Here is a 24,810-nt window from a genome sequence, read left to right on the forward strand (position 1 = left end):
AGCCTCGAGGCCATCCTAAATTATCTTTTAGTACAACTGCCCTAACAGTAAAAATGAAATAAGAGGTAAAAGTACTTCATTTTTTATTTGAAAAGGTGTCTGCAAAATAGAAAAAACTAAAAAACTGGTGGGATTGTGCGTGTATGCACCCAAGAGCGAAATTTCCACTAAATGTCCCCTTCAAGTTTCAAAAGTTTTTGCCTCCCTTTCCAAATATAGTTTCAGTTTGGTTTACTCATGACAGTCTCTCTAAACAATAGCGTCTTACTGTCCAGCTGCTAAAACCCAGACGAGAGAAGAGATGAACTGATGATGAGAATCTTGTGTGACATTTTTTGCCCTGGATTTTGCCTGTCAGGCTACTGCTCTTGCCTCTAATTGGTGGAGATTGTAATGCAGCCTGAAAGGTAGACCACATGAAATACTCAGGGCTGAAAAACATCTGCAAACTCATGCGCACATTTTTTTTTGGGTGTTTTTTTTTTTTTACAATAAATATTTCATGAAAAACAGTGCTTGAATTGACAGACAGGACGGTGTTTAGTAAGGATGCAAATTGTTTTTTTTTTGTTTTTTCTACCATGACGAACTTAAGATCATTGATTTGGAGAGCTCTATAATATAATCATAATGTGTTGTATGTTATATCTACGTAAATAGCGGAAACGGAGGCCACATAGTTCTTCTTTTTTAGCTTTTTAGCTTCATGTAACAACACCCCCCATCCACCTTCCCCCAACCCACTCACTACTGAAACCAAACCAAAACCCTTGCGTGCACCCCTACTGTTAATCGCAACATTATCCTCACTCTTCATGTTCAAATTTCAAGAGATTAAAAATAGCAATAAAAAACAAACACAAATGACCTGGAGCCGACAAAGACAGAAACTACTGCGGCACTCGATGAACTGATAAACTTGGCGAGGCCTCAGTCTGGGCGTTAACTGTGGATGAAAGCCGCGTGAGTTTGAATGACTTTGACAAGATGGAGTAAAATGAGATTTTGATGTTTTCAGAATAAAGAAAAAGAAAAATCAAACCAAGGACGTTTTTGCATTTTGTCTTTGAAACACAGAACAGACTAATTGTCTGTTAATATCTGAAGAGTATCTATTCATAGACTAAGACAGGCGCACACACAGAGGACAACTTGATGACAGATGGAAAGAAATTAGAGGCAAAGTAGCATTAATATTCCATCTCTTAATAACAACGAAAGCCCTTCCCCCACCTCTGGCATCACACAGTCACACCCAAACACACACGCACACACACTAACACACACTAACACACACACACACACACACACACACACACACACACACACACACACACACACGTGCTTGTGTGTGTACAAACAGTCCTGTCCTGGAGAGCATTTCGGCTCAGGCCGAGACAAACAAGGGAGAATTCTGCAAATTCAAAAGCTCCCATCCTCCTCATCCCTCCTCCTCCTCCTCTCCTTCCTTTCCCTCCTTCTCTGCTTCCCCGACCCACCCACCCCTCCCTCCACAACCTGGTCTCCTTCCTCTTTCCTCCCCTACTCCCACTCCCCCTCTCCTCCCCCTCCTCCTCACCCCACCCAGCCCCACTGCCCTCCAGCCCTGCAGCCTCACAGCAAAGTAGAGAGCAATCCCTTGGTGGGTCAGCCAGATTAAACTGCCACTGTAATCCGCTTGGCTTTCACCTCCTTGTCCTCAGCCGGAGAGAGAGAGAGGCGGAGAGAGAGATTGATGGAGGGATGGAGAGGGAGAGAGGAGGGGTGGGTGGAGGAGTAAAAGGGCAGAGGGATGGAGAGAGAAGCAGAGATGGAGAGAGAAAATGTAAGATAGCAAAGGAAGAGAGACGGAGGGAGGGGAGGGAGAGAAAAGAGAGGAGGATGAAGGGGGAGGGCAGAGCTGGGGGAAGTAGCTAAATGACAACAAGGGCATGGAGAGAGAAAAACAAGGAGTAGAAAAAAAAATGAGATAAAGCTGCAGAAAGAGAGAAAAGCAGAGAGAGAGGCAGTACAGGGCTGAATTAAAGGAGTATGAAAAGGAGGAAGTGAATAATGAATCTCATAAAGAAAAGATATTAAGGACGAATAAGAGTCAAATAAACTGTGTTAAGAGCGGGAGTGATGAAGGACAGTGGGGTAATCCTGGTAGCAGAGCTTCTGTGGTGAATATAATGAACCAAACAGGAAACTATGTTGAAGTACGCCCTCGTATTGTAATGTGGAATGACGAAATTTGTTTTGTATGAAATTTGTAGGAAATGACACAGCCCCCCTCATGGTCAATCAGTAACCAATCCTTCCCGCCATCTCGTTCTGACATGGACTTGTGGTGTACCCCCCCACTCCCCTTGGGCCAACTACTGTAATAATAAAAGCGCTGGAGATCTGTGGTGAAATATGCCACCCCCTCAAGTTTCGTTCAAATCTCATCAGCGGTGTCGGAGAGATCAAACATGAAGGACAAAATGAGTGAATGAATGAGCAGTGTTGTTGTAAATGTTGCAGATGAAGCTGGCTCCTGTTGAATGTGAAAGATTATAGATTGTACTGTCTGATCTTTCATGGCTCCTTAATAGAGCATGCATGATCTGTGCTAGCATGGCTAATTCATCCACATGTATAATGATGAATGACTTCTGCTCTGTAGAAAACATTTCTGTTATGTTGATGTTCTCTAGTTAGACCGACTCCTTCTATCTGGTTTGATCTTCATGCAGTGCTAGCATTGCAGTGTACGTCCTGGCTCAAACCTGCTAATTCTTTTGGCCACTTGGGAGCAGCATAAACAAGTTTTGAAAACCACGCGTTTAAATTGATATGGCAAACTTGTTAGAAAAGACTTCCTAATTTACACATCCAGCTAACACAAATTCACATTATCATTCCTTTGGAGTCGTGTTTCTAGCTAACTGGCACTCATTTCGGTTCTGTTTTTGCACTCCAGCTGCTTTTGAAGGAAGTATCTGGTTCTGGTTCTCTAAATGCTCCACTCTGTTCACCTGCGACACACTATTTGCGTCTGCCTGCTGCTTGATGATGACTAAGTAGTGTGCAGTGGATTTTTAGAGCTTTGTCGCTGTGAACAGCTGCCTGGTGAGGCCAAAAACAACACTATGAGAGCCATGAGAGTGAACCAAAACATTAACGTTGTGCTATAATGCCCGGTGCACCGTAGAGGACTTTCAAAGTTTATCTGATTTTAAAGACACGGGAGATCATAGACATAACAACAAATTTAACTGATACTTAATATTTCAATCTGTTCTGTTCTGTTCACACTACAGGATTTCAAACGTTTCATATTTAGGATTCAAAATCTGGGAGACTCTGATCCAGCCGGTAATATTAAGATTACGTAAAGGCCTCACACGACAGGATCGTTTGGGCAGATACTCTCGAATCTGGAACGCTCCCTTGGTTGTCGAGAGTGACGCATCGGAACCAAAAATCTGTCTAATTATCCTCTAGTGTGGAACCAGCATAAAGCCGAGGAGAGGCGCTGATTTGGACGAAGATTCTCTGTAGGTTCGTCACTGCGAGTGACCCCTTTCGCGTCACCTTGTTTCACGTCGTTATTCAACAGACTGTCATTATTAAAGCTCTGTATCATAATCGCGCACTTTGTCTACTCATTCAAACCTCTTCTCCTCCTTTAGTGGGCTTGTGGTTCTATATCAATGTCTACTTCTCCCTTTGTTTCAGTAAAAAATGCATCTGTCATGATCTGAATGACCACACGGGCACCTTGTCGAGCGAGTGTAAACATCAGTTGTTTTAGTTTTTTTAGCAAATGATCAACACTCTTTATTCAGAGAAGATAGTGTCCAGTGAGCCTACTTCAGCTGTTTCATAGTCATGTTAATGTCTGGAAGAAAGTGTTAAAGTGACTCTATCAATCTTAACTTACAGAGCACAATCAGGAAAATGACTTGAGATGTTAACTCACATAAAGGCTAAATCACTGTTTCTACAAAAAGTTTTATCCTTGAACAACCACAGGCCACAATGCTCTTCATCAAACTGTGTGCAGAGTCAAACCCACAACAGAAAACAGACGAAGCTGTGCACACGACGAGTGATGTGAAACACTGAGCAGTTCGATGAGCATCTCAGCCCTGTTAATGAAGTTATGCTGCAATTATGAACTTAATGCAAATAAGATAAACAAAAAAAATAATAAACTGTGTACACGACAGTTTGGATAATCAGAGTACTGTCATCCTCTACTTACAGTCCAGTTGAGTCTAGTTATAAAGCAAAATGCACTTATCAAGTTGAAGACGAGACCAGGTTTCATTCTGATTCATTCATTCATACTAATTTAATATCTAAAACTTTTCATTGGAGTATTATTGTGGGTGGGGGGGGGCATGTCCACTGAGTACATAGGAAGAGTGTTAAAGTGTGGAAAAGAAATAGAGTTAACAGGTATTCCCCTCCTCCACCCCCCAGCTATCAGAAAGGGGGGGAGGTGAGAGGGAGGAATTGAGGGAGAAAGAGAGGGAGAGGCAGGAAGAGGGAGGATATCCTGCGAGGAAAGGCTGTGATATATGAGCAGGCCACTTCAAACAAGCAGGGGGAGGGGGACGCTCCTTCTCCAATAAAACCAGAGGAGGTAGAAGGAGGAGAAGAAAGGAGTCAGAGAGAGAGGCAGAGATTTAAAGAGGGAGGTACAGTAGGAATGAGGAAAGTCAGAGGGAAGTTGGTGCCAGATGAGCAGCAGTGGATCAATGGAAATGAGAGTAGGATGTCCCCACTATAGCACACACAATAAAACACAATAAAACCCCCAAAAGTAGAAAAGGGTGAGCAGGCCTTATAACTCCCTATAGACAACAATCGTCAGGAGGGCATCTGTGATGTAGAAATGAGGCCTGATCGCAAGTGAATGAGTAGGAGAGAAGATTGATTGTTGTTTCATTTGATAACAGTCAGTTATCAAGGGAAAAAACGCCAAACACTTCTTTCTGGTCAGGGGTTCACGAACACTAAGATTAGTTTGTGTTTCCTTTTTTAGGGGTCATTTTCATCCGATTTTTCTAAATGCATCCAAATGTGGCTGTGGTTCCTGCTGACTGCTGCCGTTCACTGTAAACATGGTGCTTTTGCACCACCACAGCTCAGAAAATGCTTCTGCTGAGTGAAAGTTAAGATCTGGAGAAAATGTGCCACATGCACCAGAGTCCCTGAAAATGATCAAAGAAAACAAGATCGGTATATATAATCGTATTTCTAAAATCCTGTTTTTGTTTGGACAATTATATTTTTTTCACCCGCTCTTAATATTCATAATAAACTCCAATACATTCCCTGATTTCTTATGATGAGTCTTATCTATTGATGATTCAAATAACGTTGCAGCCGTACATGAAACTCAAAGCAAGCCAAAAATCCCACAGACACACCACAGGTCTCTCTCACATAAATGTGTCCTACAAGGGGTGATTGATGGTTTCAGGAAGGGGCTCTTGGGCAGAGGAAGTCCAGTCTGGGTCAGACTTCATCGACACATCCAGGCATGAGCACCATCTGCATGCACTCGTAAGTCACACACACTCTATAAGTCCACCCCCCCCACACACACACACAGGAACACACTCCTATACTCATTTCAACATGTGATACTGTTCCTCTCTTGCTGTTTACTATATAATCTCTTTCCTCTAGCAGCAGTGTGAGAGGCAGAGGCAGAAGAAGAGGGAGGGGGGGCACAGAGTCAAGGTGAGCGGAGTGAGTCGGGCACACGGGCGCAGTGTGCACTCTCCGGTTTTAGGCTCTGTGTGCCATTGTGAGCCAGCATGGGGCTGTTTTTGACAGCAGCCATTACAACAAATAATTGAACAGCAAATGAAGACAAATGATATGATTGCAGTGCGCGTCCCAGCAGTCAATCCCCTATCTAGGTGGTTCCCATTCAAAGCCATTGATCAGCTTTACAACCTAAGTAGCTGGCCAGGAAACTAAATGGTGGCGATCAATGCTATTTAACAGATTATTGACTGCTGACTGGTTGCCTGAGATCAAAATAGAGACGGGGGGATGAAGAAATAAGCAAATAGAGGAATGGAATGAAAACACATGAAATTGGAATCGGTTCCTTTGCTTCAGTGATGATAAATGGGAAAGAAAAACACTGAGACAGCAGAGAGCGGGGAGAAGGAGAGAGGTTGCATTTTTTTGTGTGCGCAGCTGAATGTGCATGATCATCTGCATTTAATGAAGGAAGCAAGACAGAGACACACAAAAAAGAAGCCAGAATGAATGAATGAAAGACAGACAGCTCAGTCTGCATACGGTTTGCGTTATCTAAAGGCTCTCTCACTTGTTTCAAGCGTCACATGTGACCAGATGTGGTCTGTGCACCTCTGTGTTCACGCTTCTCGCACACCTGAAAACTCCACACATTAGTCGTGTTTTAGGAAAAATCAGCTCAACAAGGAAGAACCTCAGCAGAATTAGCCGGTGCTCTCTGCTCCTCTTTGTTCAGCCAAGCCTTGACGGAGCTTTCAAGTGGCGCACAAGCTGGCATATAACAACAACCGCTTGCACCGCAATTACATCCTTTTGACTGTGTGCTCCTTCACGTGTGTGTTTCGACTGTCTGTGTTTACAATGCACGAACCAGACCTGAGTCACCCTTCAGCTCATCAGGCCTTTGATTGAGAGAAAGCTTTGTGGCTGTTTGGCTGTTCACCCGAGTGTTGTGTGAGATCATTAGTTAATGAAAATGGGCATCAGGAGCAGAGTGAAGGTTGATTCTTCTTAAGGTCTACTCAGTCCAAGCAAAGACAGAGACTGTCGTGGAAGGACAGGAGGAAACCTGCACTGACATTTATCTGTGTGTAAGTGTGTGTGTGTGTGTGTGTGTGAGAGAGAGGATGGGATAAGGGTTGGGGGTGTTTAACAACTACCCAACCACAACAGTCTCTAACCGCTGTAGTGTTTGATACACACACTAGTGTGTTACCATGGTGACTGCGCCCAGCTATGGGGCCCAAGTCATGAGGCTGCACGTTTGTGTGTTATGTTATGTGCGTGTGTGTGTGTGTGTGTGTGTGTGTGTGTGTGTGTGTGTGTGTGTGCGTGTGTGTGTGTGTGTGCACTATAAAACCACCACTTGAAAATGCACCAGTTGCATGTAGATTTTGTTGGGCCTAAGATTCAGTTTCATTTGTAGTTGTTGTCCATCTCTTTATCTCTGTCTACATTTCCTCAAATGTACTATAAAAAAATACTGTTTGTGCTTTCAAACGGCAAAAAGTGGCCAAGCTTCAGTGAATCACTGTGTGTGTGTGTGTGTGTGTGTGTGTGTGTGTGACTATGGACTTAAATATGGCTGTAGTAGATATGTGCCTGTGAGAATGTGTGTGTGTCTGTGTGTGTGCGTCCCTGCCAGCATCTGTGTGTGTGTCCCTGCCTCTGTGTGTGTGTGTGTGTGTGTATGTGTGTGTATACACACTCCCCTTGCCTTTTCTCAGTTCAGCAGAACCTCATTAATTCAGCAGGAATGGAAATCATTTCTGCACGGAGTGCACAGGAGACAGAAAGAGATGGAGAGGAAGACGCATGGAGGAGGGGGGTGGAGGTGGTGGTGGGGGCCTACAAAGAATACTCAGATTTCCTTATTTTTCTTTACCGAGAATCATTCAATTAAAAAAATAATAATAATTTCATGTTCTGGATAAAAAGTACAATGCATCTACAGTATTAGTCACAAAGGAGATTCTACACACATTTTAATGCTAGCTAATGATAATTATATTACATTGTGATTTAGTCATTTGGTTGACAACTCTTGGGAAATAACACATATGTCTAATCTCAGCTTTGATTTATCTAGAGTGAAATGTCATAAGGCTTATACACAAACAGACAGACTGGACAAACAACCAAATATAGCAAACGTCCAGATGGATACATTAATAAAAAGGTAATCTTCCTTATGTAGCAGCAAATCAGAGCCTCCTCCATCCCTCCCTCTCTCCCCTCCTCCTGCCATCTCTCCATCCTGCAGCCCACCACCAGACAATATGGAGCAGACAGTAATCTGGCCATGCGCTGAAGAGATTACAGCATCCAGCAGAACAGTTCAGCACAGAAGAGAGCAGCTCAGATGGAGCACAGCACAGAGGAAGAATCTCAAGCGATCGTCCAAACTAAAGTAAACACAAAGCAGGAATCTACAGTATATCCAATCACACCGAGCTGGCCAAGCCAACTGTCCAGAAGAAACCACGCTCTCTTCTCCCTCACACTCGCAGAGCGTCGGCTGGTCGCGCACACTCCTTCAGAGAAAGCTGACCTTTTCAGAGTGCAACAGAGTGTAGTGCGGTGTTGTGAATCTCTCTATTCCAAATGTCACTTTTTACAGAAGAGATCTGATGTGGTAAAAACAGATCAGACGGCGCAGACGGGACACACAAGAGGAAGAACTCATGTACAGTATGTGAGCATGTGCACATACACAGGAGAACTTTTAGTCATTTTCCTTCTTTTTTTTTATGGATGCACACAGACATACATGATCACACAGTGAAGCTTAAATAAGTCCAAATATTCAGCCAGTAACGAAACAGATGCGCTGCCCTATTTATCCCCTGAACTTAATCATGAGAGATATAAATAACTGATCTGAAGGCTTACATCCAGACAGCAGAGTCGAGGTTGGAAGTTCACACGTTGCACTTGTTACTAAGTGCATGATGTGGGGTTTTTGGATTTTTCCGGCCCTCTCTGCGGAATAAACCCTAAATGGCGGCGGAGACAGCCTCTGACCCTGCGCTGAACTTTAGGCCGGCTAACAGCTTTGGTGTCGCTCACTCAGGGCAAAAACATCACACTCATATGTGCGCACACATATATTTAATATATAAACACTTCTATCTAGCTCTATTATCTTTACTCTGGAAAAGACAAACCACACACAGAAGCATGACAGGCACTGCACAGAAAAGGTGTTACATTTTCTTTCCATACGTCGATCGATCTGTTGGTATATCAACATCTGTTCTAGATAATGATTGTCCTGTATTGGAGATTATTAATGTCCAGTATAAACAAACAACAGCAGCGACTCCAGTCCATTCTTATCTCTTATTTTTAGTGTAACACTGTCCAACTACCCAGAGTCCGACCCATTAACAGGTTCTCCACAGCACACGTTTAAAATAGTGAGCGCAGGCTAATGTGGACACTCACTGTGACGCTACATGTCTTACATATTTGCGTCAAAGTGTTGCGCCTGGCTGTTGGCTTTGTAAAGGATTAGCTTACGGGGAGAGTATGTTTTTTTTCCCTTCATATCCACATGACAATTTTTGAGCTAACAATCAATTAAAAAGTCATAACACTGAGCATTCTTCGGTATGTCTCTGAAAGGCGGATAAAGATGTGCTTGAAAGTGCTCAGCTATGTCGATGTGTAAATGTTGGAGGTGGAAGGAAATATGCAACTCAAGCTCAAGTGCCGTTTTCTTCCACCCAAAGGAAACATTAACTCATTAGTCCTTCCAAATAAGTTCAAGGTTGTCATTAGCCAGCAGTTTTGAGATGCCTTTCGAAGGTTACTATGAATGACAGACCTCATTAGACACATTGCTCTTAATTAAGTCTGAAAAATCAGACTTTCAACTTGTACTCAATGTAAGAGTGCGAGTTTAAAACCTAGCTCCAGTTAGAAGTGATCCAAAGGCAATGTTATGATAACTGCTGAAGGTGCTTTCCTCCTGAGTGAAACAGAGGGAAAGCTACAAAGGAAAAAGTTTGAGGGTGGATAACAGGAGAACCAAGGGAACAGGACATGAAGAAGGAGGTAGAGCAGAGTGAGAGGTGAGAGCCGTGAGAAAGACTCTGTAAAACGGAAAGCAGGCTTGGCAGACCCCTCTGTCATCTTCCCTTCAAATACATCACAATGCATTTCCATGTTCTTCTGTTTTAATGGCCTTTATTATCCCCAAAGTAATCATTAACGTAGCTGTGTGTCCTCTTGTGATGGTCACTTTTTAACCAAGAAGACAAAACCCTGATAGTGGGCAGATGTAGAAGGTGTAAAAAACAAACAAGGCACATAAGTCTAGAAGGAGAGCAGCAGCAGGATCTCACCAAAAGACACACCACCAACAGGTTTTCAGGGTTACTGTTGCAGTGTGTGTATTTGATCTCTTCGCATCTCACAAATGACTAACTGTCCAAAACATAAATTGCAAACACACTCAGGCAGCTGCCTTTAATTACTTTTAAATATTTTTTTTGCTATACAAAGTCTATTTTGCTTTGAAATAGTTGACATAAGCCCTCTAGTACACTTTACATAGAAGTATATTGGCCAACATCTGTGCGCAACTCTGCAGACAACTGCACAGACTTGCAAAAGTAAGAGCACGATTTCATGCTTTAACGTGTTAAAGCAGTGGGAGCAAAAGAAAAGCTATGAAGGCGCGGAGGTAGATGCAGTCAGCAGGTTGAAATCATAGTGTTAAATTGGGAAAGTTGGAGGAGTAAAGGTGTAATGATTGAAGGAAAGGAGGGAAAGAGGAGATGAGGCGCTGATGCAGGTGTTGCAGCAGAGAAAAAGACCTAAGAGGAGTAGCCCACTGTCGAACGTAGACGATGGGTAGAGGAATGAACAGATGATGGTACTGTAATAAAAGGGGGAAGGCTCTGAAGGTGTAATGGTGGAGAGAGGAGAGTTGAAGGAGCCAGGTGTGGCAGCAGCCACAGAGGTAATCAGTGGGCCAATGGGGAGTCATTCCACTCAGAGCCAACGGGCTGCCGAAGTACCCGGAATAAAAATAATCATTACACTGCATTAAAGTCACTGTCTGTAAATATACCCTGGGCAGCAGTAAAGCACACTCGCTGTGGCCCCCGTCATCAAGACACTTGCACACCTTAATGCACACATATATGAATATAAAAATACACGTTCATGCACGTAAAATAAAATGCAAATATTTCTGAGAATGTGAGTGCACAAGCGGCGTGAAAATCAGCGACTCCCCTGTCGATTCTGTGCATTTATCCTGTCATTATAAAGACAAGCTTTTAACAGAAACAAACTGTTCTCCAAATATAACTCAACCAGCTCAAAGCACATTCATTATCCCCCCTATAACTTATAAGTGTTATTTTAGCAACAGAAACCCCGACAGAGGCTTGAACTGGATCTCTCTCACACATTTTTTTCTGCCTCTCAGTATTGCTGCCTTTGGAAAATGGGGATTAAGTCTGCATTTAGGAGAATTTGAATTGCAAATAAGGCTTTGTAATTGTTTTAGTCTTTAATCCTAGCAGGGAGGGCCTCAGTGTAATGCAAAGTTGAGACAGGCGAACATCTCAGGCATTCATCTGAGGAAGGACTGTGTTTGTTTCACCACTCGGTTCAATGAGACTTAATAAGCAGGGTGTCTGATCAGCACCTCACACACACACACACACACACACACACACACACACACACACACACACACACACAAGCACGCACGCACACAAGCACGCACATGCACACACACACACACACACACACACACAGACATGAACATTCACATGCACTCACAAAGACAAGCAACACACTTCTGCACACACGCTTCAACACATGGGCTCATTGATAGTGCGGCCAGTTTATTTTGGTTGTGAGTTTGGGTGCCCAGCTGGTACTTGAGACTGGTGGACTGGCAGAGCTGTGCAGCAGACACCAGACACACACACAGTCAGACACACACACGCTGTGCCAGGGACACACTGTGCCAGGCTGCAACGTTTGCCAACTACAAGCCTGCCCACTGCCACAAAGAGAGGCAGAGGCAAAGGAGAAAGGGCAGGACAAAGTGTGTACGAGTGTGTGTGAGAGGGAGAAAGATCGTACGAGTGGACAAAGACATGAGGAAGAAAAGAGAAAGGAGTGACTGACTTTTAGAAAAAAAGAATCGTTAGTGTGTTTAAAAGGATGAAACTCAAACTCCCGAGTGCTCTGACTGGAGGGAGGAAGTGAAGCTGAAGTTAGTTATTAATTAACATATAGATTCATTTCTCAAAGCAATTCAAATCTGCTGCATTTGCATTGGTCATTAAAAAAAGCAATGCCCACTGAGCTCGCTGTGGCAAGTACTATTGTGACACGTAAACGAAAGCATGCAACATGTAGAATAATCACGCAGACCATGTGAAGTGACAGAAGAGAGCGGGAGTACGAGCTGGAGTACGAGCTGCAAACTAACTTCATGTTGTGACATCTATGACATGAATGTTTGATGAAAACAAGTCATCAAAGCCTGGTTAGTGATGGTAATGAGGACACAAACTAAATGCTGTCTTTTGTCTTTTGTGATGGCAGCAGCGACACAAAGCAGCGCCGGTGTGTGAGGACGCTCTGAAATCTACACACACGCTTTCGACCCCAAACCGACCTGCCTACCTCCAGATCTGCTTTAATGTGTCCCTCTACTTGACGCAACTTAACATACATACATATATTTTGTATAATGGGTCATATTTTATATTTATGGAATGATAAGCACACATTTCATGCCATGTAAAAGAGTGACATACATATGCAGTGGTTTTTACTGTCTAGGAATCGTGTGTGAAACTCTTGTTCTCAAATGTCGTGAGTCCTGTTTAATCTACAATCCTGCAGCCTTTAAGGTGTCCGCACACACTTTCACAAACCAGTTCTTCATGTTCTCCACTTGCACAGTTTGCCAAACATTAAATTCCTCAGCGGACACTTAACGTGCGCTCCTGGACCTGTACAACAGCAAGCAATCAAGCTTGATTTAAAAAAATCAAATGTTTCTCATATTATGTCCACCACAGCAGCCCCAGTGTGAGCTGATTTAATTTGGGGACTTGGCGTAAAAGAGCGAAATGACTTCCCAACTCCCCGAGTTAACCGACAGGACTGTATATTTAAAGATAGGTTTCGCTCCCTGGGACCCACCTGACAATCCGTGTAACCATCGTCAGTGTTTTAAACCTAATGAGAAACGGCAGTGATGGAGTGCAGCTCCAAGCTTTGCTCTAAGAAGAGAGAACTGGGAGCTCCACAGCTGGAAAAGTCGACTGTAGATGAACGCCGTTGCATCTCTTTGAGGAAAAACCTTCCTTGAAATTTACTTGGTAAAACAGTAAAATGCTCACGAAAAAAATCAACAGTGTCACTTTGGCGTGTTGGAGCATTAAACCAGGTTGTTCTGCCCTCTCCTCACACACTTAGGACACAAAGTTATGAAAGCACAAAGTCACTGCAGGTTGCCAAAGGAAAGTTCAAACTGAGCAGAAGCATCATAATTGCAGTAATTTATGCCATTTTGTGCACAATGGATAAATGGATACTGTAAGTGGATGTGGTCGGGAGTCACCAGTGTTGGGGAACTTCAAAGACAGTGAGAGAGAGGGTGTGTGTGTGTGTGTGTGTGTGTGTGTTAATGTCTGAGCACTGTCAGGAGATGCAGGCTTGGCAGGAGAAAACACCACAGACACGATGCCACAGACACAAACACCTCCGGCATGGAAGGTCGCCCTCAAACTTTCAACCCCCCTGACAAATTGCTCACTTCAATTCTCCACAGTAAAGTGATGAATGTTGCTTTTTTTAATTATTGAAGCATAATTTATTTCCTGAAAATGACTACACTGAAACAGAATTGGCAGCTTTCACCCTAGTTTCACTGGGAGAGATAAACAAATGCCCTGAGGAGTTTCCACTATTTCCCAGAATGTAGTATTCATTTAAAGCATTCGTTTAAATTTTATGGATGATGATGTAGCAACTAAGAGGGCATTCATGGGTAACTGGGTTAGGGAAATTAAATGGGACTGGGTTGGAAATCTGCACGCAAGGAGGGAAAGTAAACGCTGCAGTGTTTGGTTTCTACAATAACTTTGCTCGGGCGGATTCATGGCATTTACGCTGCTCTGGCTTGCAAGATGTAATGCATCGCTGGTACCAAAACTCAGATAAACTATGAAAAATGCAGACTTCAAAAAGAGTCCCGAGTGTCTTCAGACACCTCTTTCTTCCTGCACACTGACACATCTCCCTCCCTCCTTCCCCAACTCCCTCCTGCTTTCCGTCTCTCCTCCTCGTCTCCCCTCTGTTGCTCGTCTTTCTGTCTCTGTCCCTGGTTTGTCGTCTCCATATGTCTGTCTTCATGTCCGTCTCTTTCAAACACAGATCCGGGAGCCCATGCTTGCAGAGTACAGATCAAATGCTAAACCACAGTACATTTTAAGCTTGCCCAGAATGAACCTGCGAGGAAGGGAATCATAAACAATATTTGATCTTCTGCTTCTGTCACTTCCAGACCTCCAGCCGAACACACACACAGCTTGAGGGCAGCACTTTCAGGCTTTGTTGCTTCCTTCAGATAGGGAAAGGTATACACAGACAGAGGAGCCAACTGGCCTTTTTCATTTAGACGGTAACAAAGGTAAACAACGGCACACAAAGACAGCGTCCTCTCGCTCAACGCCCGTCTGCCTGCAGCCTGCACTCCACGCACTGTTTGATATTAAAAGACGACACAGGCGCAAACGGAGGAGGCGAGGGGTGGGGGTGGGGGGTGGAGGGAAAGATAGAAAGACAGATAAAGACGGACAGAAATGGAGACACAATGTTGTGGCATGCCGTTTGTGTGTGGGCTATATTTAAACTGAAAACGGTCAGAAGAATCTGTATAAAGAAGACATCGCTGCCAACGTCGGCTCCATTCCTTCGGTCTCCCTTTCTACTCTCCATCCCTCCATCCATACCTACTCTGCCTATATTATGGATGTTATTATTATTCCTGCATGTCGTCATGTCGCCCCCGCTTCTCTCCTTCCCCCGAGCAAGAAAGCGGGCACTACTGGCACCCAGCCAGATTACCCAATCAATCTCCTCTGAGAGAGGGGGAGGGCAGCGGGAGGAGGGAGGCAAAAAGAGAGAGGGGGAGGAATAAAAAAAAAGAGAGCATGGAACACAGAGGAAGGGAAAGAAAGAGCAGGGGAGGGTGGTGGGGGGGGTGGAGGATGGTGAAGGGGGGGGAGTGTTGGCGGTGAAAAAGACCTGAGAGGAATTGAAGCAGGAAAAACGGTGCAGGATGAGTAAATTCTGTCTTCCACAAAAAGGACAGAGACAAAGACAGCTATGAAAGGGAAGGAAGGGTTTCAGCAGACACGTGGCGTTAAAATTAGGTGGGTAAGCACCTGGTACGGCAACACAGGGAGTTGTGGGGACGGAAAACACACAAGAAATCATGCACAGAGTCCAGACAAAGGCTCGGCCATCAACGGTTGTTTACAGAGTGCTGCTCCTCCCCTTGTGCCACCTGTTACTGTGGTCCAGCCTAACAAATGTTTAACCCTCTCAAAGAATCCCCAGGCAACAGCCAACAGAGCACCTCCATCTATCTACTGTCTGCACGCTGCATGCTGGGAAACGGATCCTGGCTGTAACACTTATTTTCATTTTCTTTTTATTAAGATTTACTGATTTAGAGCCAAAATAATTTGTTGTTTAATCGCTTAGTCGACTGACAGAAAATGAATCTCCAACAATTTAGAATATTTATTAATCATTAGTGTCATTTTTTTAAAGCAAAAATCCCAAACATTTCCATGTTCCAGCTTCTCAAATGTGAGGATTTGGTCTTTTTGTTATCTTATGTGATAGTAAACTGAATGTCTTTGGGTTTTGGCCTGTTGGTCAAACAAAACAAGACATTTGTAGAAAGTGCCTCACTGTCATGTGTCACTATTTTCTGACGCTTTGTAGACGTAGCGATTAATAGAGAAAATGATCTGAAGACTCCTGTTTCTTGAATTATAGAAAACAGAAAAGAGAAAAACTGGAAATTCTCAGATTTGAGAAACTGGAGCCAGTGAATGTTTGGCTTTTTTTTTCTTGACATAAAATTTACATCATTAAATGATTATCATGAGTGTTTGACTGATAATTTCAGAAATAGATCGGCTTCACAAATATATTCATACAAGTTTTTCCTACTGCAGTCTATTTTTGGACAAGGTGTGACGTTTAAAAGAAAATTCTGCAATGTCCATATTTGACTCCTCCATCTCAATCATCATCATGACAGTTCTCGTCAATAAGCCGAGAGCTGAGCAGAGTCAGTGAAGCACTACCATGTGAGTGACGCACTTGTGGCACTAAATCTGTGACACTCCGCGGGCAATGAACCCGGACTGGCATGAATCGCAGATGTTCGGGGTTGCGACCTCTGGCTGGGGCAAAGCAAAATGTCTGAAACAACAAGACCGAGTGTATCACTTTGTGAAAGACTGTTTGTCTGTGATTGCAAGTGCGTGTGTGTGTGTGTGTGTGTCAGAGTCGGAGAAAACAGAGACTCATTCTTCTGCCTGCTTTAATGTGAGCAAGAATGTGTGTGTGTGTGTGTGTGCGCGCGAACAACTCACTCGTCAATATGTATGCTTTCTTCATCACAAAGCTCTTGTCCTTTAATCATTCATATTGAGTTACTAAAGACATGCCATGTTCTTATAATCAAACACATTTCCTCAACAAAGTGCTCGTTTGAGGAACATCCAAATTCCAGCAGAAAAGAAGACTATTATATGTGCTGATCTCTTTTAAGAAATAAACATGATTAAAAAGCAATGTGAAGAGGAAGGACAGAAACACAACTCCAACAATTAAGACGACAAGAGAGACCACTTAAATTACTTTACAGAGGTACAAGACTTCAGGCTGTTCCAGCTCTTTATGCTACAGTATCATCTCCCGCACTTTGAGTGTGTGCATTCATTTGCATATGTGTGTGGGTGTGTGAGATGCACACAAGCGTGCCTGCATGCGCAAGTGTTTACGCGCGAGTTCGAGTGGCTATGATTGTAGATCCACCATCCAGGGGTGAAGCCAACCATCGATCCAGCTAGTCAGAGGCCTCCAGTTCTGGGAGTGCGGCCAGGGCTCCAATCCCACCACATTCCCCTGGATTAGCTGTCAACCAGTCCCCAGATCTGAGGATTAGCACATTATATTCCATTATCTTTCCCAAACTGGAGAGTCCACAAAGTCTACATCATCGTTCACAGTGGGGACCAGTATGACAGGGCTGAGTGAGACAGGGCTGAGTAAGAGGTGCCTTCAAACTGGGCCAAATTGAGCCAAACTGAGCTGCGCCAAACCAAATCTGTAACCAAGACTGTACTCTGGCTCAATGTTGCCTGGCAACCAGATTAGCTCCACGAAACAAATAAGCAAACTGTATTTCTAAATATCAATTTTATAGCACACAGCTGATATTTTCTCATTGTTATCCACAACAAACGCACAGTGTAGCTACCAGAGAAGACTATGAAGTATTAAGAAAAAAAAAAAAACATAAATAAAAACAAACCAATTTATCTCACACACATTCCTCTTTCACGATTCCTGCTGGACGACACACAGAGCGGACTGTGTGAGACTCCTGGGAGCCGTGTTGTTTTTCACTCTGTGATCCAGGGGGACTAGGGGGAATGAGGGAGCCGTTATCAGCAAGGGGCCGTGATAGAGACTTGATCAGGCCGTCGGTCTGCGGGGACCAAGGAGCCAGAGTTAATCAGAGACAGACAGACCCCTCATCACCCTGGGGATTCACACACTTCTACCCTGACACTCTCACTCCCTCTCTGTCACACAAACGCACAAAGACTCAAACACACGGTAACAGTCACAAAGGCGCGAGTGCTCACACACACACCTACTCTGGCATTTTCCTGTAGTCAGAGTCTCAGCCACACCCTCCGTGCCAGCACACACACTTTACTCTCATGCTTTACTGTTGACTGTCACTTTGGGTTCAAGTTCCAGCCTCTACAACGAGGAACAGGCCGAATCAAAGAGGAAGAAAAAAAGCACAATCTGTATTTTTCCTGTATTATAAAATAGCATCAGTGAAAAGCAGCAGTCTACTGGGTCAGTCATTACCAACTCACACTGTGCAGCCAAACACTCAACTTCATTCTGAATTCTAGCGAAGATCCCACCTTTTCCAAAGAGAGCAAATGTAATCAATTTGAAATGAGTCTGAATTTTTGGGGAAATGTATAAAAAAATTATGCACATAAATATTCCCATTTGATGTAATTGTGAAACAATGCAATCATGGAGTCTTAAATTTGAATATTTTACTTAGACAATGGAATAAGATGATTCTTTCAACCTTAATGCAACATAAGGGGCAATCAGCAAACAGCTTATTCTTAAATTCATGTGTGTTTCTAACACATCTCCAACAAATCAGCTCTCTCTGTCAGACTGCTCTGACCTTCTGAACTTGACCCAGGTCGAAGGTCACACAACGCTGTCTGAATCCTTGAGCTACGACAAAGCTATGTGTGCGCTGCACTAGCCCTCACAGTGTCTCCTTTACTCCGACAGATTAGCTCCTACACAACAGTTTGATATTACATTTGGTTCATTCCCCCTATGAACAAACACACAGCAGCATTAGCGTTCCTGACTCTCCGCTGACTGATTTATTTAACCAGTCACAGAAACACATGGACTTTTAAAATGTGTCTTTTACAGCAGCAGAACTTGAAGCTTGAAGTTCAGCCATATATTGACCAGGCCTGTCAAACCGGAGCCGTTAAAGAGCTGACATGCAGGTATCCAGCTGGCCTACCTCTGGAGAAAGGTGTAGGAAATTATATTGCATTTAGATTAATTAGACACAGTTGTCAGATTTAATTAACTACTAGGTTTAATTAACCATGTAATTAATCTTATGGTGGTCCAACACATGCACACACACAGACGGGAGCGGAGACACACACATGCGCGCACACACACCAACGTGTGGCCACACACACATGCATAGTACATGCACAACAAATGTAATCTGTTCAGCTGACAAGTGCTCACACTTTTGCTGTCAAACCTCATAAGAGAGTTCAGCTGAATGGGTGACTGGCTATGGGCTAAAACAGCCTGAATGAAAAGTGTACGGTAAGAATAGCTCCACTAATCCATTTCAGGTTTCACTTCTGCCCAGGTGGAACCATAATCTAGCAGTTGAAGCAGTCTGTCCAGTCAACATCCCATGTAATCCTTCATCAAATACGTCTCAGGCAACATATTTAACATAGTGAAGACAAGCCAAAAAGGGAGACAGTCGAGGTAAAGCATAGAAATCCATTTTAAAAGCCAAACTGACAGTGAGGTTAAGTCTGTGAGGGACATCAAAATGATAATTTGCGGTAATGAGAGCTGGACCAACAAAGGCTTTCAGTATTAGTCGATCCACTCACACATCAGCCAGCGCTTCAGAAATGAGTGTGTGCATGGGTTCGATAGGTTACTGATCGACTGCTCCAACTCTTCAGAGGATGAGAGGGCCAAGGGGGCCGTGGACCCTGACCCCTCATCACCCTGTCCATCCCCTGCAGCCACAACTAGCAAAGGCGGTCCAGCTCTAAATGTGCATTATGTGTGTATGCATTGCTTGTGAATGTGTGCGTTAATGTGCTTGTGTGATCAGCCAGCTGCTTTATGTGCTTTGACCTTTACTGAAGCCTTGAGTGGACCAATAAATAGCCAGGCAGTGCTGTGACCTTTGACCTCAGGCCGACAGTTTCGCTAAGACCTGAGGGGTCAGGGGTCATCATCTGAGGAAGTGCAGCCAGCGGATGAGCTACAGCGCTACCCTGCTGATGCAGATGCAGATGATGAAAACTGATCAAGGCTGATCATGTGCAATGCGTGAAGACTCTCAATTTGACTAAAAATTAAAAGATGGGAGTCTAAGGGCTTTCCTATAAAATATAGAAGTGGTGTTCATAGGTGCTGCATTTTTAAAATCTTGCTATTTCAGACGTCTGGCTGAGAGTCTGTCCCACCTAGAGCAGAGGCTGCAGCAGGCACACCAGACACGCAGACATGTCAAAACAAGAACCAGCAGTATTATCACAGAGAGAATAGTCCCTTCTCTCTCATACACACTCTGCGTGTGCCTGTATGCGGATGTGTGTATATTTGTGCTCCTCGTACACAACTGGAGGGTTGGTTAAGTTCACTCACATAGTCATGGAAAGCCTTGGCCTCGCTGGAATGTTCACATGTCTCCCTCCGGTCCGGGGCAGCGCAGTACAGATCCCAGAATACACTGTGCACACAGGACAAGAGAGCGACAGCAGTTAGACACTCCACTGTGTGAACCAAAGACTCACTATGGTTCTGGTTTGGGTGTTTCAGATGTGATTTGATACATGAGATTCAGTACAGTGCTAAAATTACACTTTCTAAACCTTTTTTGAGACACATGTTTAAGTTCCTTTATCAAAGCAAGCCAAACGTCTAAGACAGCAGTGTTTAAAAGGATTACTTTGTGCTCAGCAGTCACAAGAGCACCTTTTTGGGGGCTGATGTAGGTAAGAACCATATAGCAGCAAAAGCTAAAGTGAATTATCACACACTGAGAAACTTAATAAACAGAAACAATAATATTTGTTAAGTTTCTATTAATGTAATCGCGGGTACAGCTGTGGCAGCAGTATCAAAAGGCGCCTTAACATGGGCCATATTGAAAATAAAACAGTCTGGAAGAAGAGCACAAGTTAGATGTACAGATTCAATAAATGTCTTGAATATAAGAGCAGTGCGCAGGTATAAAACATTATGACATGAATAAGGAAATACCTAGATTTGTTGTTAACTTTCAATACCTGACAATAGAGCTGAAACTCTGAAACAGTTATTTTCATTATTGATAAATCTAACTTTTTTTCCATTAACTGTTCAGTGAAAACCCACAATTTTGCAAAACCCAAGTTTAAACCAAGTGTCAAAAATACGGGCACTCGATACCAAGGCCTATTACAAATCCATGTAAAAAAGGAGCCCTACACAGTCAGACAATGCAGCCTCTCATTTGGCCACCACACAGTCCTACAGTCCAGCCTGAAGCCTTTTATCCTGGAAGGACGGGTCACCAAATGTTCCTCTCAGCCTGCCCTGACGACCTGCATGTTATTGACCAATCAGCTGTGATTATGTTACTTACTGCCCAATCAGCCGTTCTCATATTAGTTAATTAGACCAATCCCACTCCTGCAGGGCAGCAAAGGCCACCAGGTCCCACTCCAAATGGACCCTTAATTACTGCACTGAAATTAAGTACCTGCTAAGCCGGTCCACATTAAGGACTTCTCCTTCACCAAGATATTGATTTCATGGACAGCATATTAAAAAAAAAACTGCTGAACTCATGAGAGGAAATTCTTGCTGTCATTTAAAAGTGCAAATAAACTGTTACATGCATTCTTTGTGCTGATGTTAGGAACAGCTGTGACACTTGATATGACAGACTGCGAAATGGAGCAGAAAATATTAGCTGATCGCCCATAACTGTCAGAGAATCGCTCACTGGCACCCTGTCACATGTTCATCATTTCTCATGTCTGGTTTTCATGGTTTAGTGTTATTATCTCTTAAATACTGTTGTCCACCGATCTACATTTTCCATTATGTTCTGTTGGTTTTTGTTATTTGAGGGCATCAAGAAAACATGAGTATGATAAACAATACATTTCAAGCATATGAGCTACAATAGAAACATGTTATTAAAGTATTTAAAGATTAAAAGATGGGGTCGGTGCCCTGAGGCACTCAGCGAGCATTGGGGTCCCCTCTAGACAAGGAGGCCGCTGAGGAAACAGAAAGGGACGGCGGCAAACACATATGGTGTGTGTGTGCGTTGTGCTGGCCTTCTGTCACTTGACAATAAAGCCGGTGTACATTATCATATCTATCCGTTGGTGTTAAAGAGATTGCTGCTCCGTCGGACGCCAGCCGCGGTTGAAAGGCGCGACCATCGCAAATCCAATCAGCTCTCAGGGAAATGAAATGGGACGCAGGTTACCGTTTGTTACCGAAAAGACACAGCCAGGTACAGGCGCAGGAGCAGGGGAAAGGTGATCTAACATCTTGTGGCTTGTGAAGTCTGAAATATATTGCGATTTGAACAGCTGACCTGCATCTGTCTGAGCCGCGCAGGGAAATCTCATTCTCTGTGTCTCTGCATAATCTGAAGCAGGATCGCTGATGGATGAGACCAAACGTAGGAAAAAAACTTTCATTATTCTGATGTTATTTTAGGATAAATTCTTCTGTGTAGAGTTAGAATGGGAAGAAAAGTAGGTATGAGAAGGTGTTAGAATGACTAATATCGCACTAATGAAAGTCAGACTTTCTGAACACAAGATTTTCAGTGGTCAGGGTGAAATCGGGGGAGAAAAATCCCTTCCTATCTACTCTTCCATCTCATGTATCACTGGGTCTGACTCCAGGCAGAGTCTGGATGGGAACCATTGTTCGCTCTGATTCGACAATCCCACCCACATTTGAAAGGGAAAGCCCATGTCATAGTTGTTGTCGCTTCATTTTCAGATACACTAATCTTCAGAAATTATCTGGGAAGTCAACATTCGTGGTTAATTAGCACCCGCAATCTGCAAGACATCTTGTACTCTACACACCCTTGTAATAGTACATTTTCTATCCAATTATCTAATCATTTCAATCTAATCATCTCATCATGGGAAGCTCTTTATGGTGTTATGGGTAGTGGAGCCACGCGACTCACAACTGTATAGAGGGAAACTTTAACTGCTTTTACTTTGAAGAGTCACAGGAGAGATTTAAATTGCAGCTTAAGGTCACGCAGACTCTTTTTTTATTCATTCAAATGAGAAACAAGGCTACAAAAATATGAGCTGGCACCGTCGGCGCACACACGCACAAACACACTTTGTATCCAGAACAGAGGAGGAAGGGATTAGCGTCCAGCCGTCCAGAAGAAGACAATTACTAAAATTAAATGCCATCACGATAATTATTTGCAATTCTCCGTCTGACAAAGCCGGTGGTTACAATGTGCTTTTCCATTATAATAAGGAGAGTAAACAAAGACACAGAAAGACAGAGACACAGGCTGCTGGTGGCAGGTCTACATGATAATCCTGTGTGTGTCTTTAGCCAGTCAGTCAGTCAGTGAGTGAGTCAGGAGAAAGAGAAATATACATAGAAATGAAGACTGAGATGGAGACAGATGGAGATAAGGAGGCAGACAGAGCGTGAGTGAAAGAAACAGAGTCCAAAAAAATAAAGTCACAGAGAGACGACCATGCCGTCTCCTCCTCTTATCAGAACAGGCTCTTCTTAATGGGACAAAATGCTGCAATCACAGAGTGGAGGTGGGGAAACACAACCCTTTCAGTTGTCTTTATTACCTTGACTCAAGTACCAGCTATCCTCCTGGTAGCAGCAATACACTCAGCGTGCAGGGGGAAACTACAACATCACTGTGCCATGTAAATCAGGAACATTCCCTTTGGACTGGGGCTAATAATTACAGCAACTGTCATCGCACTAAGACTTAAGACGACTTAAGAGGAAGCAATGATAAACCAAAGCTGTGTGTGCGTGTGTTGGTAGATATTCACACATACATGTGGAGGAAATCCTGCATTCAGACACATTTGAGAGACCATTTGGACGGCCAAAGTTGAAGTGATTGAGTGAATATTTGCACTCTTAATCGTTAACAGGACAGCAAGTTAACACAAAAGTGTTTGTGTCTTCTCCTCCGGTGTCACAACTGGCTGCCAACCATGCCTTATAGGTCACATAAAACTGCACCATGAGTCGCTGCTAATAAGATAGCTTCTTCTATTTTGGACTCTCTGAATCTCTCTTCCTAAATGCCAATGCTGCCAAGAGGCTTTGTGATTCGACAACAATGCGAATTCACTCATCGAAGATGAGCATCGAAGGTTTGCTTCGCTACCGTGAGCAAAGCCTACGATTTTGGTCTGAAATTCTGCTGTCATTAACGGTGGTGTAACCAAACACTACTTCTTCACAGTGAACCTCCAAGAGTAGTTTTGCAACTGCTGAAAAAGTTGAGACACAGTTTCATATTTTAGAATAGCCAAGAAATCCATCAGGAGGCAATCTGCCATTTCAGAAATTATCTGATATCTGCATGCGCATGTTTCTCCTACACTTGGATCGGATTTCGATATAAGAACAGGAAAACCTCCCTGGCTTAATGCTCTATTCCAAGATGGTTGCTCCCTTGCTAGCCTTGTAGGCACACCAGACAAATAGCCTTAATTAAGCTTTTTTTTAAGTATCTGCAGCAGTTCCTTAACAAGTGAAACCACATACAAGCAAAAAGTGCACAGCTCCTCTTACATCAGTTGAATTGACTGTATTAGTGTCAATATTGGATTGTATTTAAATGCCAGCAATGGTCCACCTCTGTCGACTGCAAATACAAGGCTGATGTGAACAGTTTTTCGGACCGAGCTCTGATTTTTCAAAGGATAGATTGAGCAAGGGGAGGAGAAGGAGAAGGAGAAAGAGGTGGAGAAGTCTGTCTGATACCTGTGTTTATAAAGAGCAGTCCAGACATTAAGGAGCAGTGGACGGCTGTACTCTCATTGTTTTCTCTGCCCCTCTCAAACAAGAATTTCAGCTAGAGGCTATTGCACAGAGATCCCTCTACATACTGCTGTTGTGCTAAGGTTTTTAAGCGTGTGTGTATGTTTTGTGTCTTGGGGTGTGGGGAGTGTGTGTGTGTGTGTGTTTGTGTGTGTTGGGGGGTGTATTGAGGATTCAGCAGCCATCCAGTGAAAACTGGTTAAAGCAATCGATTTTGGGATAAGGAGGAGACAACTAGCAGCAGCCAATAGAGAGGGAGCTAATGACACAATCAACACCTGCAGCCCTCGCTGAGCCTTTTCTTTATCCTTCCACCCATAACAACAGATGTGGATGAGTGACCCCCACCATCGGTCGCCCTCT

At 43.6% G+C, this 24,810-nt stretch overlaps 1 protein-coding gene across 1 annotated transcript in view; it reads right to left on the reverse strand.

Annotated features, from left to right (window-relative positions):
• The window catches only part of ssbp4 (single stranded DNA binding protein 4), an 80,418-nt gene that overhangs the window by 37,899 nt on the left and 17,709 nt on the right, over positions 1-24,810 (reverse strand). Inside the window, exon 4 of the mRNA XM_070831705.1 lies at positions 20,023-20,107. Coding sequence (XP_070687806.1) covers positions 20,023-20,107 — 85 coding nt within the window. The remainder of the gene's footprint in view (positions 1-20,022; positions 20,108-24,810) is intronic.

This window comes from Pempheris klunzingeri, chromosome 6, assembly GCF_042242105.1.
Source record: "Pempheris klunzingeri isolate RE-2024b chromosome 6, fPemKlu1.hap1, whole genome shotgun sequence".
Classification (NCBI taxonomy): Eukaryota; Metazoa; Chordata; class Actinopteri; order Acropomatiformes; family Pempheridae; genus Pempheris; species Pempheris klunzingeri.